The sequence below is a fragment of the Adelges cooleyi genome, unplaced genomic scaffold (assembly GCF_023614345.1).
Source record: "Adelges cooleyi isolate 19-005CV unplaced genomic scaffold, UGA_ACOO_1.1 ACOO_flye_CR_arks_rails_tigmint_CR_PRNA_23, whole genome shotgun sequence".
Taxonomy (NCBI): Eukaryota; Metazoa; Arthropoda; class Insecta; order Hemiptera; family Adelgidae; genus Adelges; species Adelges cooleyi.
The window spans coordinates 16,071,727-16,093,154 of record NW_026095893.1 but is presented as its reverse complement, the minus strand read 5'-3'; the positions used below and the strand labels follow the sequence as shown (position 1 = coordinate 16,093,154).

General features: G+C 29.1%; 1 protein-coding gene across 4 annotated transcripts; it reads right to left on the bottom strand.

Moving 5' to 3' along the window:
- Positions 1-1,101: 1,101 nt before the first annotated feature.
- LOC126836083 (uncharacterized) lies at positions 1,102-19,849 on the bottom strand. Of its 4 annotated transcripts, none has more exons than XM_050569103.1 (4): positions 19,805-19,849; positions 2,672-2,743; positions 1,830-1,917; positions 1,102-1,471 (listed from the first exon to the last, which is right to left on the bottom strand). In XM_050569103.1, the coding sequence occupies exons 2-4, from the start codon at positions 2,732-2,734 to the stop codon at positions 1,242-1,244; spliced, it is 381 nt and encodes a 126-aa protein (XP_050425060.1). In that variant the 5' UTR covers positions 2,735-2,743; positions 19,805-19,849; the 3' UTR covers positions 1,102-1,241. The 4 variants fall into 4 exon arrangements, with proteins under 4 accessions (XP_050425060.1, XP_050425061.1, XP_050425059.1 ...); XM_050569104.1 differs by lacking the exon at positions 19,805-19,849 and adding an exon at positions 15,984-16,031; XM_050569102.1 differs by lacking the exon at positions 19,805-19,849 and adding an exon at positions 11,235-11,270.
- Between the last annotated feature and the right edge of the window lie 1,579 nt (positions 19,850-21,428).

The following is a 21,428-nucleotide window of genomic DNA, read 5'->3' as shown; positions in this document are numbered from 1 at the left end:
TCAACTGTATAAAAATTACTATACTATTAGTTTTTTCTATATTAAAAACAAAAAATTATCTTGATTTAATCAATCATAAATCTTAATTAAGTTTATTATGTGTATACATTTTAAAACTTTGTTTTTATAGTATCTCATTATATTTGAAAATAACCAATTTATTTATGAATAGTTTAAAACAATAATAGTAAGAGTCTAACGATAGTTAAAATGTAAAGTGATTTACTATCAATAATTATAATTAAGATTATATTTTTATTGTAATCATATGGTATGATTACTTTGCTGACTAATGATTACATCTACCATTTAACCATCAATCAGATTGCAATTTGCCTAACACTGTATGGAGCTATATGGTCATTGGACAAGAGAATTTTACAATGAAAATGCTTTTCCATATCCAAATAAATATTACCAAAACAATTCGTCATATTCTAAAATCTGCAATAATTTCAAAATTATCAAAATTTGCTTAAAAAAATTCAAGATATGACTACATAAGAATGCTTATTTTTAAGTCCACTTGGACAAATACACTATAGCCTAACATAACTACATGTTTCAAACATAATGTCTACAACATCAATTAGATAAAGTGGTTACACACCCATATTTTATTTATATTTATTTTTAACTCTTTCAAAGACGTTTTTAATAATAAAAAAGTTTTCTAGACACTTTTTATTTTCAGACTTTATTTCTGCTCCTTTCCTGGATTTTTAAGGTTTTTAATCTAATCCGACATTAATGAACATCATTGAATGCTAATATATACTTACTTCCTACAATATTACGCTCCATATGGGCTATTGTGCTATTTATAAAATAAATATGAGTGTTAGTAGAGTAATAATTACTGGACCAATAGGAATAAATATTAATTTTAAAACTTGAATTTTCTGGTTCAATACCGAATTCTAAGTAAATTTTTCATTTCTTATTAGGTTATTAAAAATAACCTTACAGTATTTTCTTTAATGTGTTATTATTGTCGCTATGGTAGGTATTTAAGTATAATTCTATTGTTTATTAGTAATTAATGTTTTTTTCTAGAAAAAACTTAAGAACACTTGTAGTACAACACATATAGTAAAGAAATAGAGTACAATATGACGTGTATTATATTATGTGGCAAAATAATAACATGTAATAAGTTAAAACATTAACAATAACTATTTAAACTTTATCTTTTTATAAAACAAAAATATTGTTAATTAAAAATATAAATGTTGAATTTATTAATTTTTTGGTTTTACTTCTTCTACAAATTTTTCGACGGCCTTTTTCATACCGTTTAGAGCAATTTCTTTTACACCTTCTGGGAGATCCTTAGATCCTTCGAGAACCATCATAGTTTGTATTGCAGAGATTAATTCAGCATTGGCATTGTCAATGTTGCCGTTTAAAATTAATTGATGTGCATTTTTAAAAACATCCAAATAGACTGAATCCAATTCCTTTTTCTCATCTGTACACAAATGAGATAAAACATTTTACAAACAGTTATAACACTATACAATTTATAAGTAAACTGTGTCATGAAATATAAATCGCTAGGGCCAGGGCCATATTTAAGATTTCTATATAATATAAGTTTAAAATCTATTTTCTGTCATATTTTTAGACCATGTTTACAACAATTATTTTCAGTTCAACTTAAAATTAAATAAGTATAGATTTCCTAAACCCACCTAAAAAAAAAAAAAAAATCAGCGGTATCTAAACAATGGAAATCGGATCAACTTTTCGGAACTACTTTTCCTTTTGCGTATTAGACAAAAATAAACCACGATAATAATTTAAATAACTACTAGATAAATACTCACGACTAATTAAAAAAATGTTAGCCTCAATTCTCGATTTCAGTGTTCTTATAGGGTCCGATTGGGTGGATGGAATGGCATGTAACGAAATCTGAAAGACATACATAGTTGTAACGGACTTACTCTATTTGATATTACCTTATCAACCGTAGCGTTGTCCATTGCATATATCATGAGGTAACCCCTTCATAATTATCTTACATATCTCTTTCTGACTCATCTGATCATCCACTCGTTTACATTCTCCCAATACCTTGAAACTATAACTCTATAATGTTCCCTCCGGCCGCTTTTTTGTTCCATTTAAATTTTCTCTTAAAAGCGCTCGTATTGTTCCTCGGAATCATAGTATTCCGTGAACACTTTTTTTGAAATAGACCAAGTTAAGCTATTTTGTAGTTTCACCCCTTATATTTGCTTGAACAAAATCTTTGCTTCCTCCCTAAGGTACAGCGGGAACATAACTACTACTTTTTGCCTGTCAGTCCAGGTATTCGTTCGTAATCTTTCAAATACCTCGGGGCATTCGCTAATAACTTGGGGCATTCGACCGGAAAACTATTGCGGAGTGATACCCATAATTAATTTTGAATTAAATAAAAATAATGTAATTCAAGTTAAATAAAACATCCTTTAAAATTCCAGAGCAATTTGTACCGTAAAATAATAGTATATTATATTAGTTAGTTTTGCAGCTTCAGTGAAGATAAGTCAAAGAAAATTTGGTACGAAATTAAATAGGGTCCTAGGAATTAGTTATTGCCTAGTATATTAGCCACGTTTTTAGTTACACTATATATTCATATTTGTTATGTTTTTAGTTTTATATAAAATGTTTGACTCACAATGAGGCCAAAGGAAAATATCGCAAATAACACGACACAACGAAGACGCATGTTTGAGTTCATGGTAAATACCTATAAAAAAAAAACCAATAATAATTGTTATTTTTCATAGTTCTAACACACTTAACAATACAGATAAACACACATTTAATATTTACTCTGGAATGAAAATCTATATTAGTTTCCAACTTTACAAGCTGTTTAACTACGTTTTTTAAAAAATTATGTCCCGGGACTTACACGTTAATGATAAACTGAACAGAATTATTGCAAATTGATATTTTAAACGGTTTTTGGGCCAAAGAACTTTTTCTATAAAATTAAATGGTTAATGAGATATTTGTTTAACTACGTTTTTTACAAAATTATGTCCCGGGAAATACACGTTTCTGATAAACTGAGCAGTATTATTGCAAATCAACATTATAAACGGGTATTGTACCATGGAATCTTTTCTGTAAAACTACATGGTACCAATTAATGAGACATTGAATGTGAAGTACTTTAAATTACATTTTGACTGATCAATAACCTGTCTGTAACATGTTGAATGCACCATAATTATTTATTTATTTACTCGTATGGCAAAGCACTCTTACATACCAAAATTTGTTAATAAAAAAAAAAAAATTACATTATACAGAAATAAAACATTTTTTTAGTATATTTATATAAAAATAGTATATGCTAACTTTAGTTGTAAAGGCCTCATTACAAAAAAATATATAAGCATACCATCAAAGAAAAATAATTTTAAATATTACTTACTTTGTAGTTGTTTGATACACCTTATGGGTTAAGATATGTGTGAGAAACTCGAAAAATCACTAATACAGTATACGATCGGTTTGACTTTATGCAGTTAGTTTTGTTACTCTCCTCCACTTTCCGCATTTTCTTAAATCGCAAGTAACACCCCTTTTGCAATATAATATTGTGTTAACATAAAACAACCAATGGGATTCTATTGTAGACAGTTAGACGGCTCTTCACTACCCCCACTTTGTCTGGTTAGTCCAATGCGGTTCTAACACAAACGTGACGCACCTAATATGATCTATACTCGTTAGCGCCCATAGTACCGTGAGCTGTGCATTGCAAAGTATACGAAAATTATCACTTGTAACATATGTGCGTCTATGTTGACAAATAAAAAATATGGTAGTTATTTATAAATTTATACGGCAATAAGCAGTTTTGTTTTCCAAGTTGTTGGGCAAACAAATGTCACGCAACGATATAATGTGATTCAAAACAGTACCTTAGCTAGAATATTCGAATTTCTGTTTGTAATTATTAATAATCGTGTTACGACACCAAAGTCCACTAAATGTCGTTTTCAAAACCACACCAAATTTCAACACTGTGTGCAGTGTTCATTTTATCTATATGAAAAAATAAAAAATTACTGTAATTTAATTCGTTTTTAAAAATGAGGCAAATTCGAGCACCTATTTTAAGTATAGTCAGTAAAGGAATTTAGGACTGTGGGTCAGCATAACATTTTACCAAACACATCCATATTTTTCGATGCATGTAGTTAGTATAATTAGGGCTCATCATAGTCATTACTATATTTTATTGCTTCATCACCCTGTTACATAATGATTAATTATTTTTCTTCGCTAGACTAGTATTGCCGGTTCCCGACACTATATTAATGCAATTATTTAAGTCACATCCATATTTTCTGGCGAATATCTAGAGTTATAGCAAGTTCATGACTTAGGTGTACAGTTGTATTTTTGTCGGTATCCATTATTTTTTAAAATATTATTTTTAAATACTTGCCTGTGTCCTAGTTTTAACTTGTTACTTCAACAAATATTAGTAATGTATCATCAAAAGTATCTAGTAAGCAAGTGGGGACCATTCTCATACTAAAATATTCATTAGCTAATGAACCTTGTTTGGATATGAAATGCTCTAGGGTATGATTTTTAGCAAATCAATATTGTCATTCGCCCATAGAACTACGTATAAAAAAATTAATAGAAGTCAAAAAGTGTACAATATGGCGTATAATATCTTATATATGACAAAGGAATAACATTAAATATATATAACCATCAACAACAATCATTTAAAATTTATTTTTAACTAAACAAAAGTATTGTTAATTAAAAATGTAAATGTTAAATTTGTTTTTTCTATTATTTTTTGCTATTTACTTCTTCTACAAATTTTTTGACGGCTTTTTCTATACCGCCTAGAACAATATTTTTGACGTCGTCTGTAAGATCCTTAAATCCTTCGTGAACCATAGCTTGTGTTGCAGTGATCAATTTAGTACTTGCTTTGTCACTTTCGCCGTTTAATATTAATTGTTGTGCATCTTTAACAACGTCCAAATAGACTGAATCCAATTCCTTTTTCTCATCTGTACACAAATGAGATTAAACATTTTACAAACAGTTATAACACTATACAATTTATAGGTAAACTGTGCCATGAAATATAAATCTTTAGGATCAGGGCCATATTTATGATTTTTTATATATATATGTATTTTAAATCTATACTCACTACTATACCTGTATCCTCTCTAAAACATCTAATTAAATAAGTGTAAGGCTCAAGTCTTCATTGCAGACTTTTTATAGGGTCCAATGTGCTCAAGACCTTGTCCTCCTTTGACTCAGCATGTAATGAAATCTGATAGGCAAACATACATAATATAAGTACTATTAGTAGTATCATAGTTCTTGACGACTGTTAAATATCTCAGATATCACTCAAATATCAGTAGAACTATAATACAACAGTTTTGCAGATTCAGTGAAGAAAAGTCAAAGAAAATTTGGTACAAAATTATAAAGGTTCGTGGAATTAGTGATTGCCAAGTATATTAGTTACATTTTATAACAGACAATAAGTAAAATATTACTATTATTTCAACATTGTGAAACATATGTATGTTTCTATTAAAACAAACGAGTACAAATAGTTTTATACATTTAAACAATATTCATATTTTTTATGTTTTATATAAAATGTTTCACTTACGAGGAGACCAAAGGAAAAAATTGCAAATAACATGACAAACGAAGACGCATGTTTGAGTTCATGATAAATACCTATAATGAAAATAAAAAAAACAATAATATTTATTATTTTTCATCGACAAACATACTTAATAATGGTGGTATGAAATAATAAATCTTCAACAGTCAATTGTGCATTATAGCCAAAAAAAAGAAAAACCATAACTCAAAATACAATAGACGGTAAGACGCCTCTTCATTAACCCCATTTTGTTTTGTTGGTCCAATGTGGTTCTAACACAAGTGTGACAAACATAAATATGATCTATACTCTTTAGGCACCCATCGTACCATAAGTCGTGCAGTGCAAATTATATTTACTTTGACTAAACTATAAACCAGAGTTATTAAATATTTAATTAGAAACCCGTTAGTTTTGTTATACAATCAAAAGCAATGTAAAAAATTTAACTAACAATAGAAATAAATGTTCTTGTGAACGATAATCGATTAAAACACCTACGTCAAATGGTGAATAGTGCGTTTAAAAAAGCTACATATATTGTAAAAACTCAATTTATACAATACCACTGAAAAAACACCAGTACAGTGGTTTTGGGGCATAGTGGGGACGGAACGGTCACAAATCTACAGGAATTATTATAACTGAAAGTGATAAAATCACTTTTAAATAAACGATTATATGCAAATCTGTGGCTAGTGGGTTCAAACCAGTATAGCCTAAACCAAGCACACTAAACTTGCACAGAGAAAAAATATTATACCTAAGTGAGTAGTAGTAGTAGTAGAAGTAGTAGTAAGCAGTAGTAAATGAGTAAGTAAGGGACCTACAGTGTTCACAGATAAAAAATACAAATATCGATTAAAGCATTGTACCTAATAACAATTATGTGCTTAAAACTTATTTTTTAATCATAAGGTGGATACGTTTTTGGGGTTGATCGTCTGACTATAAAAATGTATTGTCATAGTTACCCATATACCGTAGTTAACAAAATAATGAAAGTATGTTCTTTGCCTATAAGCGAGAGTGTCCAAAGCAACACTGCCAGTATATTTTATTTCTCAATGTTATAACAAAATGAATTACCACGTTTGCCCAAAACCCAAGTAGAGCGCCCTACAACACAACTAATCGTGATATACCCATTGAAACCTTTTTCTAAATGAATTTTCTTTACAGATTTAAACGGTTTAAAAATCACTTCTATTATAACATACAAAATCGTGTCGGCGCAGTAAAAATAAAAAAACGGTAAATAATGTTCAGATAATAATCTTTCTGGTTTTGCAAGAAAAAAATACGTTGCAAAATCTATAAAAATTCTCACTCGTAACATTTTGTCATAGTCACTACTGTATTTTATTGTTTCATCCCCTTGTTACATAACAAATCATTGAGTTATAGCAAGTTGACATTACAGCATGACTTAGGTGTACATCTGTACAGGTGTATTTTTGTCGGTATCCATCATTTTTTTAAATGTTATTTTAAAATACTTATCTGAGAAGTAGTTTTAACTTGTTACTTTTACCAATATTAGTAATGTATTATCAAAAGTATCTAGTATAAGCAAGTGGGGACCATTCTCATACTAAAATATTCATTAGCTAATGAACCTCGTTTGGATATGAAATTCTCTGGGGTATGATTTTTGGTATATCAATATTGTAATTTCCCCGTGGAACTACGTATAAAAAAAAAATTAATAAAATCAAAAAGGCAAATAGTGTACAATATGACGTATAATATATCATATATTACAAAAGAATAACGTGAAATATATATATAACCTATTAACAACAAGCATTTCAAGTTTATCTTTATAGAAAACAAAAATATTGTTAGTTAAAAGTATAAATTTTGAATTTATTTTTTCTATTTTTTTTGGATTTTTACGTCATTTACAAACTTTTTGACGACTTTTTTTATATCTCTTAGAACAACCTTTTTTACATCTTCTGTGAGATCCTTATAATTTCCCCAAAAATTATCCACTACTTCTTTGTCTCCGATCACGTCCGGATCCGGTACTTCGAGAACCATAGCTTGTGTTGCAATGATTAATTTAGTACTTGCTTCGTCTATTTCGCCGCTTAATATTAATCGTTGTGCATCTTTAACCACATCAAGATAAATTGGAAACAATTCTAATGGTTCAGCTGTACACAAACATGAAACAACATTTAAAAACCGCTGTAATACTATATAATTTATAAATAAAATATGTCATAAAATAGAAATCGCTAGGTTTAGGGCCTTATTTAATATTTCAGGGTATCGTTTTTCAATAATATGCATTGAACATGAATGAAATGTGTTATAAAATGTGCGTCCTAATTTACCCACTCATTTCCCTAGTAATTTTGTTAAACTTAAAAACAAATTAGGAGAACCCAGGTTTTTTTTTTAATTGACATAGATTTTTAAGTGCAATCATTTCAAACTGGTATAGCAGCTCATTATTAACAACCAAACAAATTAACAGACGTTCACAAGTTATGGGTTTTATATATTAACATCACTTTCAAAAAAAAAAAAAAATTTATTCTATTCTATAGATGGTAGAATGTATACATATAATAACAACAAAACATTTTGTAAAAATAATTGAGTTTTTCTTGATAGCAAAAAAGTTTGACAAGATGTTTTTAAATACATCATTCTAAATTTAAATTTCTGTGTATATATTCTAAATCTACTTTTTGTCATATTTTTTAACCATAATTTCAACAACTATTTCCAAAAAGTACAATTTTGAACGATTAAGTTCTTCTTGACATTCAAATAAATATAGGTAAATTTCCTAAAAACCGAAAACAAAAAAAGAATCAATATTGTCTACAGAGTGGAAATCGGATAAATTTAACGAAATTTGTTTATTAGACAAAAATAAACCAAAGTAATGTTTTAGATACTCACAGCTGATTATTTTCACATTTTTTAAGCATTTCATTAAATGTGGTACAAGGAGATTAAGTTTCAGTCTTTCTATTGGGTCCTTAGTGGGCCTATTCGAGGAGGAACGCTTCGTCCGCTTCGGGGAGGATTTCTTCTTTTCTACGTCTTTTACAAACTTTTTGACGACCTTTATTATATCATTTAGAACAACATTTTTTACATCTTCTGTGAGATCCTTATAATTTCCCCAAAAATTATCCACTACTTCTTTGTCTCCGATCACGTCCGGATCCGGTGCTTCGAGAACCATAGCTTGTGTTGCAATGATTAATTTAGTACTTGCTTCGTCTATTTCGCCGCTTAATATTAATCGTTGTGCATCTTTAACCACATCAAGGTAAATTGGATCCAATTCCTTTTTCTCATCTGTACACAAATAAGATAAAACATTTTACAAATAGTTAATAACTGGATCAGGGCCATATTTAAGATTTCAATACATGTGTTATAAATCTATTTTCTGTCATATTTTTAGACCATAATTACAATTTCAATGTATATATATATATATAACTTAATCGTTTTAATGATTAAGTTTTTCTACGTTTAATTGAGAATTAAATAAATAAAGGTTTCCTAAACCCCCCTAAAAAAAAAGAAAAAAAAAGAATCAGTGGTATTTACAGAATGGAATTCGGATCTATTTATTTAAGGGGATTTGATACCGACCATTTTTAAGGACTTTTGTATAGGCAATATTTAAAAAAAAAATTGGTTTTAATAAATTTCGACCATGTCAATTAATTAACCGGTTAATTTGTATAAGCTTCATGATATTATTTTTAATTTTATTCACTTTGTCTATGAGTGTGATAAAAGCCATTTAATTAAATTTAATAGTACATTTTTTGTCCATCTTACAGGCTGTACTAATGATCCGATAAGTAATCTGAAAACAGAATTGAATTTGTTATGAAGTTTACTTGAGATCCAACAAGGTACTTTTTTTAAATCTTTTTCTTACTATGAACAAGAAACGTTTGAACATTTAATCAAATTTGTAAAGGGTTAAAGTTCAAACTTGAAAGAAAGTGCCTTGTGGGATCTTAAGTAAACTTCATGATGAATTCAAATCTGTTTTCAAATTACTTATCGGATTACTGGTTTGATAGACAAACAATTATGTGTTTTGACAGAAAAAAACGGCCGGTATTGAATGCCCTTAACTAACTTTTCCTTTTGCGTATTAGACAAAAAAAACCACAATAATGATTTAGATACTCACTACTGCCTGTATCTCCTCTTTTGAAACATCCAATTAAATAAATGTTACGACCAATTCTAAATTGCAGACTTTCTATAGGGTCCAATGTATCCAAGACCTTGTCTTCCACCTCTTCGTCCTCCACCTCCTTGCTCACCACCTTTTTGTCCTTCTCCTCCTGGTTATCTTGGGAAACTGGGGCCGAAATAGACGAGGGCTGGGAGGGCTTAGGACGCTTCGATGGAGGCGTATCCGGGGAAGATGTTTCCGGGGATGACGCAGCATGTAATGAAATCTGAAAGTCGTACACATATAGTATTAGTACTATTAGTAGTATCATAGATCTTGATGACTGTCCTCAAATACCATTAGAATTATAATATAACAGTTTTGCAGCTTCTGTGAAGAAATTTTGGTACGAAATTATAGAGGTTCTGGGAATTAGTGATTGCCAAGTATATTAATTACATTATATAACGGACAATAAGTAAAATATTACTATTATTTCAACATTGTGAAACATATGTATGTTTCTATAAAAACAAACGAGTACAAATAGTTTTATACATTTGAACAATATTCATATTTGTTATGTTTTTATAAAATGTTTCACTTACGATGAGACCAAAAGAAAAAATAGCAAATAACATGACAAAACGAAGACGCATGTTTGAGTTTATGATAAATACCTATAATGAAAATAAAAAAAACAATAATATTTATTATTTTTCATCGACAAACATACTTAATAATGGTGGTATGAAATAATAAATCTTCAACAGTCAATTGTGCATTATAGCCAAAAAAAAGAAAAACCATAACTTAAAATACAAATAATGATTACCACTTAATTAATGATTTAATAAAATGTAAGTATTTTTTTGTTAATATTTAACAGATGTATACACAATTAATATTTACTCAGCAATGAAAATCCATATTAACTGGCGAAATTAGTTCCCAACTTAACAAGCTGTTTAACTACGTTATTTACAAAATGATGTCCCGGGACTTACGCGTTAATGATAAACTGAACAGAATTATTGCAAATTGATATTTTAAACGGTTTTTGGGACAAAAAATTTTTTTTATAAAATTAAATGGTTAATGAGATATTGAATTTTAAGTACTTGTAGTTAACGCTGTATAAATGTCATGACGTTTTTAAAACAAGAATAATTTACATTTGACATTACATTTTGACTGATCAATAACCTGTCTGTAACATTTAGTTAAAAACTCTAATTGAAATATTAAGTTTCATATGTTGAATGCTGTCTAACACCAACATTTAAAAAAGAAATTTGAAAAACAATTTTTAGTATATTTATAAAAAAATATATGTATGTTAACTTTAGTTATCGAAGAAAAATAATTTTAAATATTACTTACTTTGTAGTTGTTTGATAAACTTTATGGGTTAAGTTAAAGGTGTGAGAAACTCAAAAAAACACTAATACAGTTTATGCTCAGTTTGACAATTTATAGTTAGTTTTCTGACTCTCCTCCACTTGCCGAATTTTCTTAAACCCTAAGTAATACCCCTTTTGCAATATATTGTAAATAGGATAACCAATCGGATTCCATTGTAGACGGTAAGACGGCTCTTCACTATCCCCCACTTTGTCGGATTAGCCCAATGCGGTTCTCACACAAGTGTGACAAAACCAAATATGATCTATATTCCGTAAATAAAAACTTTAAAATATTTTGTTTAATTATTTATTTGATTTCATTATTCTATTTAAGTTTTTATAATAAGTCGATCAAGTTTGTATTTTATGTTGTTAAAATTATATGATAATTATCATGATTATATAAAAATTGTATAGTGAAATTTATTTTTGGTTTGAGGACATTTTTGTGATGTGCAAGTTTACTGAAGTGATTTAGTTTTGTTTAGTGTATATGTTAGTTAATCTTAATGAAGTATTTATATTTTTGTTATCTTTGTCCATTTTGAATGATTTATTAATATAAAATATTGTGTTTATTATTGGTTTTGTTATTATTATTTTTAACATTAATGTAGTTTAGTTTATGTTTTTTTATAAATTTTTGAATTTTTTGTTGGATTTTTGTATTAATAATTTAGTATTACTCCGTTTTAACTTTGCTGTCACACATTTTATTCAATGTGATAGAATTAATAACATTAGAAGCAAGGGCGGATACAGAGGTCCTAAACAGGGGGGGGGCAATATATATATGTTTAAAATAAATTAATAGGAATAGCTAGGCATAGGAATTGTCTTATTATATGTCGTCATGAAAATTAGATATGTACAGAAATCAGCCATACTGATGAATGTGATGGGTTTTATTGTTTTAGAAGACACCTACTTTTAATTTTGAATGAAAAACTTAGGTGTTAGGGGTAGTCAGGATTTTCAAATATTCGATTTTTTTAATTTGTATTTTCTTAAAGTATGATGTCTTGAAAATATTATCTGAAAATTTTAAGTTAATCAAAGGAATAGATAACTCGATGTAAGTAATTATATTTTTTTTTTTTATACATGAATCGAGTATAAAACTTTTCAAATAAGTTTTTTTTGAAACTATTTTTTGAAACTATTTTTTCAAAGACGGTGACCACTGTAATTCAAAAACCCCTTCACAGATTTGAATACAATTTATACAGCTTATTAAAAGCATAAAAAACTAGTGCCTGATCAAAGGTTTTTTTTTTTATTAAAAATTATATTATTTATAAACAATAAACTAGTGCTTTTTTCCTTGAAATCGGCGAGTAAATAATCAGAGGTCACCATTTTGCTTACTTAAAAAAAAAAAGCTTTGATCAGGCTCTAGATTAACTATTAAACTAATGATTTTTTTTTAGATTTGATTGATTTTAGATGATTCAGTAGAATTTTATGTTGGTCACCGCAAACACGACTTGTGAGACGGAGTCCAACAAATATAGCGATAACTTCGTCTACAATACTTTTCTTTTTTTAATTCTTGTCAAAGTTAAACCATAATATAATAACTTTATATTATTTGTTTTATAAAATAAATTAAACTACTGTCAAAACCAAAACTAATGCGGCAAGCAGCGAGGAGCGGTAAAGCCATTGTAGTACGTCATTTTAATTTGAAAATAGATCGACTTGGTGACTAGTATTATCGCAAAATCGTAGAATATAGCAGGTAATATCATATATCTTTGTATGTGTACTGTGTCAAACCCCATAAATAACCGGTTGTAGATAAAATGTGGCGCTTCGGATGCCGTAAACACTATTTCAATAAAATAAAAATGGACAATTTTCAAAAGAAAAATAAATGTTCATGGTAAATACAATAACGACCCTCTCTCGATAACTTGCATGAACAAAATTTTAGTCACAATTAATTACAAATGGAATATTTGATACTTTTTTTTGTGAACGGGGGGGGGGCAATTGCCCCTATTTCCCCCCCCCCTTGTATCCGCCCTTGATTAGAAGTCGTTTTATAACCATGTTGTAAATTGTATTTATATGAATATTGTATTTGTTATAATTGTTTATACATGTAATTTTTGAGTTGTATAAAAAATATCATGCTTTTAATTAGATTTTTTTTTATGTACATCTTCCAGTATGTATATTTTGTATGATCTTAACGTTATGTAATTGTTCCTACTTGGCATCATTTATATATTTTTGACCTGTGTGTATTTTTATTTTTTGTGTAATAGATTTTTTATACACTTAGCGAGTATTTATTAATGTTAATTTTAATGAGAAGTTTTTTTTTTTGAAATTTTTTTCTTACTATTTAAGTAAAGTGTTAAGTATTTAAAAAAAAATAACTTTACTAGGTAAGAGCTTAGTTGGGCGCCATATGAAATGGTTCAAATAGAGGAGAGGTAAGGGGATCAACTTAGGGCGCCATATGAAATGGTTAAAATAAAGGAGAAGGGTACAAGCCCACGTTGGTCACCATTTGTAATAGTTTAGATCAAGGTGTGTGGGTAAATGGGGAAGATTATGGAAGCTGAAGGAGCTATCCTACACTCCCCTAACCTCTTTAAATTTTAAACCATTACGCTAAATATTATTGTGAGTGTGTGAAAATATTATTGTGTACGTACCTCGTCTGTAGTGAAGCAACAATGTTGAAGCAGCAGCTTGTAGATTAAATTTATTTATTACTTAGATTTAATAATAAAATACACTTGCGTCTAATTTAAATCAGTCACCTATTTTAGGAACTGATATGATTTTCTAATGCGCGTACTTATAAATTATATATCTATAGCTCACTCGTATGATAATTATATGCCTAAATGAAGTTGCTGTTTTGTTTATACTTTTTATGCCCTTTTAACTCTGGACGTTCCGCCTCAAACTGCTAAAACAATAAGTGGGGAACGACTTAAAGTTCGTTCAGAAGTTCTGAACAATCGGGCTGTGATATTCAGGAGCGGCCAATCCGGTGATCGACGTGTAACCCCACTCAATATTCACTACTCTGATTGACTTCCCTTAGCTGAACACTGATTAATTTACTGTTTAACTACTTAAATTATCCCATTGCTGGCGAGAACATCCAAGTTCCAAGTGAATATTTTAATTCAATGAAATTAGATCCCTCGAGCTGCTTTGCGCTTCTCAAGAGAATTAAATGAACCAGGCCAGTCCCTTGGACTATGTTAAGACAGTTAAATTAACAGATGAACTATTAAATAGAATAATAAATGAACACAATGTTTTGTTTGTGCATAAGACTTTGAAAACACGCTGAATCAGGCCATAAACGATCAAGTGGAAATCATCTGACCACACTCGCCATGCCTTATCTGTTAAATAATTGGTAAGTTGCAGACGAGCGTGGCCAGACAACTTGGGCCACTGGAATCACGATGACTACTGAGCTACTCGCTAAAAACTGCCTACTGGACAAACCTGTTGCTTGTCTTATATATGGTGGGTGTGCGTCATCAGCGGGGGGGGGGGAGGATATAAAAATGTCCCCTCGTATGAAATCATCCATGCGTAAAGTCTGAGACAGCGTATCTTATGTGTCATTTTTATTTAAGATATCCGGTTATACTTTTTACATAAATATTATACTAAAAATAATATATAAATAATTGTGTGCGATATTAGTATTTGTGCATACAATTGACTATAGAATATACAACTTATATTATGTAAAATGACATTATTTAATTGTGTGCAAGTATGTGATTTTTAGTGCATACATATAATCATTACATAACCATTAAAAATATAAATGTTGAATTTATTTTTTGTTATTTACTTATTTTATAAAGTTGTCGACGACATCATTTATTTTTTCTAGAATATTCACTTTTACATCGGGTGTGAGATTATAATTTTCCCACAATTTATCCACTTGTTCTTTGTCTACGAGCTCATCCGCATTCTTATCCGTTTCTTCGAGAACCTTTTTTTGTGTTGCAGTGGTTACATTTTTTTTTTTTGCAACGACATCTTTGCCGTCTTTTATTAATTGTTGTGCTTCTTCAACGACATCAAAATAGAATGGATGAAAATCTTCTCTGTAATCTGTACACAAATATGAAACAACATTTTAAAACCCGTTATAACACTATATAATTCATAAGTGAACTGTGCCATTAAATAAAAATCGCTAGGATCAGGGCCATATTTTAGATTTTATGGTATTCTTTTTCAATGATATGCATTAAGCATGAATGATATGTGCATTAAATATTCGTTCAAATTTATATGTTTCTATTAAAACAAACGAGTACAAATAGTTTTATACATTTTTGAACAATATTCATATTTATTATTTTTTTAAATAGAATGTTGCATTTATGATGAGGCCAAAGGAATAAATTACAAATAACATGACACAACGAAGAAACATTTTTGATTTCATGGTAAAACCCTAAAACAAAAAAAAAAACAATAATATTTATTATTTTTATAGACAAAAACACTTATCAATGGTGATATAAAAATTATAAATCCTAAATGGTAAATGATGCATTTATAGACTAATAGAAGTAATAAATTCATTAAATGAATTAATAAAATATAAGTAATTTTAAGACTTAGTTTAAAACGCTAATGAAATTAAACGCAGTAAATTTTCAAATAATGAATGCACTCTAAAACATACCATCAAAGAAAAATAATTTTAAATATTACTTACTTTGTAGTTGTTTGATAAACCTTATGGGTTAAGATATGTGTAAGAAACTCGAAAAATCACTAATACAATTTATGATCGGTTTGACTTTATGTAGTTAGTTTTGTTACTCTCCTCCACTTTCCGCATTTTCTTTAAATGCAAGTAACACTCCTTTTGCAATATTGTGTTTACATAGGATAACCAATAGGATTCTATTGTAGATGGTAAGACGACTCTTTACTACCACCACTTTGTCTGGTTAGTCCAATGTGATTCTAATACAAATGTGACACACTTATATGATCTTTATTTTTTTTAGCGCCCATTGTACCGTGAGCTGTGCATTGCAAATTATATACTCTTTGAATAAACTATAAACTAGAGAAAAAAATACATTGCAAAATATACAAAAATTCTCACTCGTAACATATTGTGTTTTTATTCGTTTCGAATATTCATGCACGTACGTCTATGTTGACAAATAAAAAATATGGTAGTTATTTAAAAAATTTTACGGCGATAAGCAATTTTGTTTTCCAAGTTTTTTACCATTACTATGCTACACGACGATATCATGTGATTCAAAACGGTATCGCAGCTAGAATTTTTAAAATTTCGTTTTTAATTATTAATAACAATTAAATCAGCGGCGTTTCACGACACTAAACCCACAAAGTTTTGTTTTCAGATAAACACGAATTTTTCACATTGTGTGATTGTTAATCCTAACTATATATGAAAGTATGATAAACTACACTAACATAATGGGTCATTCAAAAAGGGGTTAATTCGGAGAGCTATTTTGAGTACAGTCGGTGGCCAGGATTTTAGGGTTTAATTATCAAGGAATATTCGGTGAAACTCATAAATGACAAAAAAATAACGTGTAATAAATTAAAACATCTACAACCATTTTAAATGTATAGTTTATTGTGTCTAATATATAGAAATTAGAATAATTAGAAATGTAAATAAACGAAACAAAACTATTATAATTTTCAAATCAACAATATTTTTGTTTCGTTTAAAGATAAATGTTTATTTTTTTATTTTTTTTCATATTTGATTACGTCTTGTATAAACAAATCGACGACGTCTTCTATTTGGTTGGGAGTATAGTCATCAAGAAGGGGATTCCCATCCCAAAAAAAACCCAGTAGAGGTGGATTTGAGATGAGGTCTGGTCTTTCGATAACCATAGCTCTTGTTGCATCGATTAATTTAGTACGTCCACTGTCAGTTTCGCCGGCTAATATTAATTGTTTTGCAGAGTTAAGCTCATCAAGGTAGACTGGTTCCAATTCCAATTTAGCTGTACACAAATATGAAATAACATTTTTAAAAGTGTTGTAATACTATATAATTTATATGTAGTGAACTGTGTCATAAAATATAAATCGCTAGAATCAGGGCACTATTTGAGATTTCAGGATATTATTTGTTAATGATATGCATTAAGCATGAATGAAATGTGCTGTATAATGTTCGTCCTAATTTAATCATTTCGCTAAGTTCAGTCTCGTAATTTTGTTAAACTTAAATAAATCAGTAAAAAAATTCCGATTTTCTTTAATCGACATAGATTTTGAATACAGTAATTTCAAACGAGCTTGGTAACTCTTTGCAATGGAAAAATCAACCAATTTACAGACATTCACTATTCATGGGTTTTAGATCACCCTAAAAAACATAATTGATTCCATTTTGTCGATAGTAGTATGTAAATAACAACAAAAATCATTATTATGTAAGGAGTGTTGGAGTTTCCTGATTACAATATTTCTAGTATATTTTCAAATCTACTTCCTATTATATTTTTGGACAATAATTTCAACAACTATTTCCGAAAAGTACATTTTTAAACGATTAAGTTATTCTAATTTCAACTGAGAATTAAATAAATTTAGGCTTCCTAAACCCGACCCCCCCCCCATAAAATATAACGAGTGTCTACAGAATAGAAATCTGATCAATTTAATTAACCTTGTTTGACAAAAATAAATCAACATAATGATATAGATACTCACAGCTACCTAGTTTCGATTTTGTATAACATTTTGATAAATGTTTATTTCGCACAATTCTACTTCGCAGATTTAGTATAGGGTCCGTTGATTCAAGAAGCTTAGCAGCAACCTTAAGTGACGTAACGTCTGAGGAGAACTTCTCCGAGGAAGACTGCTCTTCCTGCTTTATTTCTGATGGCCCCGGGGAGGACTGCTCTTCCTGCTTTATTTCTGATGGCCCTGGGGAGGACTGTTATTCCTGCTTTATTTCTGATGGCCTTGGGGAGGACTTATCTGGAGAAGACTTCTCAGACGAGGACTTCTCCGAAGAAGACGAGGTCGGGGAGGACTGCTTTACCCGCTTCAGGTCGGGGTGCTTTGGGGATGATTTATCCGGGGAAGACGCAGTATCTAATAAAGTCTGAAAGTCATACACATATAATATTTGTACAATTAGTAGTATTATAGAATTCTCGACGACTGTCCTCAAATACCAATACTATTATAGTAAAACAGTTTTGCAGCTTCTGTGAAGATAGTTTAAAGAAAATTTGGTACAAAATTATGAAGCTTCTGAGAATTAGTGATTGCCTAGTATATTAAGAGACCTCAATGTTTTGCACGATATCAAAGAATAACTGCAGTCGTTTTAAGTTGCATTATATTACAGACTATAAGTAAAATATTACTATTATTTCAACATTGTGAAAATATATGTTTCTATAAAAACAAACGAGTACAGTTAGTTTTATACATTTGAACAATAGGTATTTATATTTGTTATGTTCTATATAAAATGTTTCACTTACGATGAGACCAAAGGAAATTATTGCAAATAACACGACACGGCGAAGACTCATGTTTGAATTTACGATAATACCTAAAAAAAAAAAAAAAACAATAATATTTATTAATTTTCATCAACAAACATAATTATCAATGGTGGTATCAAATAATAAATTACATAAATAAAAAACAGTCAATTGTGTATTATAGCCTAATAAAAGAATAACTATAACGCAAAATACAAATAATGAATTCCCATTAATTCATGAGTTAATAAAATGTAAGTGTTTTCTAGATAATACTTGAGAGATTTGATATACACATTTACTATTTACTCAGAAATGAAAAATCCATTTTGGTTGTCGATAAAAGTTGCAAACTTAATAACGCTGTTTAATTGCGTTTTGTACAAAATAATGTCCTGGCAATTACACGTTACCGATAATCTGAATAATTTACATTTTGAGCGGGTGCTGTGCTATCGGTTTTGATATTAGTTGTCGGTCTGACGTTTGTTCACTGTTAACCGCCAGATACGAGCCAACCATGTTTCCTTAATTACTTGTCAGTTAAATAATTTATTATTTGCCAACATTTTTTTAAAATTATTATACAGTCTATTTGAATTGTAATCGAAAAAACTAAAACAATAAAAAGGTTATAATAGTAAACCAGTTTTTGTAATTGACGCTACATTACATTTTTAAATCAAGAATAATTTATTTAATGGGCATTTTGACTGGTCTATTACTTTTAAAATGAATAAAGTTTTAAAGTCAGGAAGAGAGGGAAAGTGTGGTTGAGTATAACGGGCATTTAAAAATGTGTTCAAAATTAAGTTTTAACATTTGAAACTCTGAAAGATACGAAGAATGGTAAAAATTTGTAAAAAAAAAAATTCATTCAAAATAAAAAATATAAAAATTGTTTTAGCTATATATTAAAATATCTAAGTTAACTTTAGCTGTAACTTGTAAAGGTTCTATAATGACAATATAAACAAATATAAAAACATACCATCAAAGAAAAATAATTTTAAATATTACTTACTTTGTAGTTGTTTGATAAACTTTATGGGTTAAGTTAAATGTGTGAGAAACTCAAAAAAACACTGATACAGTTTATGCTCAGTTTGACAATTTATAGTTAGTTTTCTGACTCTCCTCTACTTGCCGAATTTTCTTAATTTCTTAATGTTCACTACCACTAATTATATGAAGCTTTTATATAGTAGGCCAAAATGTGAATTATTTGAGGCTGATGTATGTTTTTGAAAAATTATTATTTCGGCTCAGTGAATGGTGATGCGATAATTGGAATTCGTATTATACTTGCAAGCATTCGGGAAATAACACATAACATGCAAACGCCTTTTTGTGATATTCACATGTTTATATCGAGTGTATATACTGTTTTTAATTGACTATTATGACTGTTTTATACTGAAGACTAAAAACAACTTAACACATACTAGATTTTCTAGGTGCCATAATGATATACCGTAGTTATAATACAGACCTAGTATAGTTTATAAGCACATTTTGAAACAGTTAACGTCGTGTATGTAAATTGTTCAATAAATTATCGACTCATGTTTAATATTGAAAACTATTACCGAAACTCAATTCTAAATTATAGGTTAGTTAGCCCCTTGACTTAGCCCTTTCAGTCTCTAGAATACCTCCCCTAATAGCTCAAAGGCTACATAAAAAATGTACTGTATTTCCTGTAAACTTCAAAGTTAATTAAAAAAATATGGTCTTTTAAGTGGTTTTTCGTAAGTAACAAAAATGGGTTATTATAAAAATTGATATTTTTTATCAATTTTTGTTTTTCTGTATAACTAGAAAAAAATAGCGGTTGCTGGTTAGTGATTGTGCAAAAATCCTGCCCTCCCCCCCGAAAAAAAAAAATTAGACATTCTTTCTCCATTTTGTTTTTTGAGCTTCACCCTATGTATCAAAAGAACACGTATTTAGAAATCTTAAAATTGACGACGTTATTATTTGTAAAGTTGTTTTATCATTTTTTTTATTAAAATTTGTGCGGTGTATATATCTATCACATGTGTTGTGTATTCCTATAAATAACAAGTTATATTTTATAAAAACGCTTGTACTTTTCCAAAGTGTAGAACATATTATGATTATGTTATTAGCACTACAATATAGCGTAGTATAAATATATTTTAAATTATCACACTACTTTTTAATTTGAAAATTATAAACTAATAATGAGTAGATATACTAGGGCCGGCGTTAGGGGTAAAGAGTGTGCAAGAGAGAGGGGGGGTGGTATCCAGTCCTCGCGCTTAAAAGTTAGAAAGAACATCAAAATCCAAAATTGTAGCAAATAAAAAAATAAATTATAAGTTTTATAAAAAAAAATTTCCTGTAAGGTCGCATGACCTTATTTCAGTCGTCAAATTTTATTTAAAGCGCTTACATTTTAAAGCAGCTGCGTTTCTTATCTTAAGCAATAGGACTCTGGATATCATGTTGAAAAGGCTGCTAATGCAAAACTATCAAAACGGTTCTGGATTAGGTAGTACTCTGAAGGGAGAAGCTGATTAAAAAAAAAACACTAATTAGTAGTTGTACTCTTTTTATTTTTAAACTATGATGAAAATAGTTGTTTTGAGTGCAAATTCTATACAAATATCCCATTAAGTTTT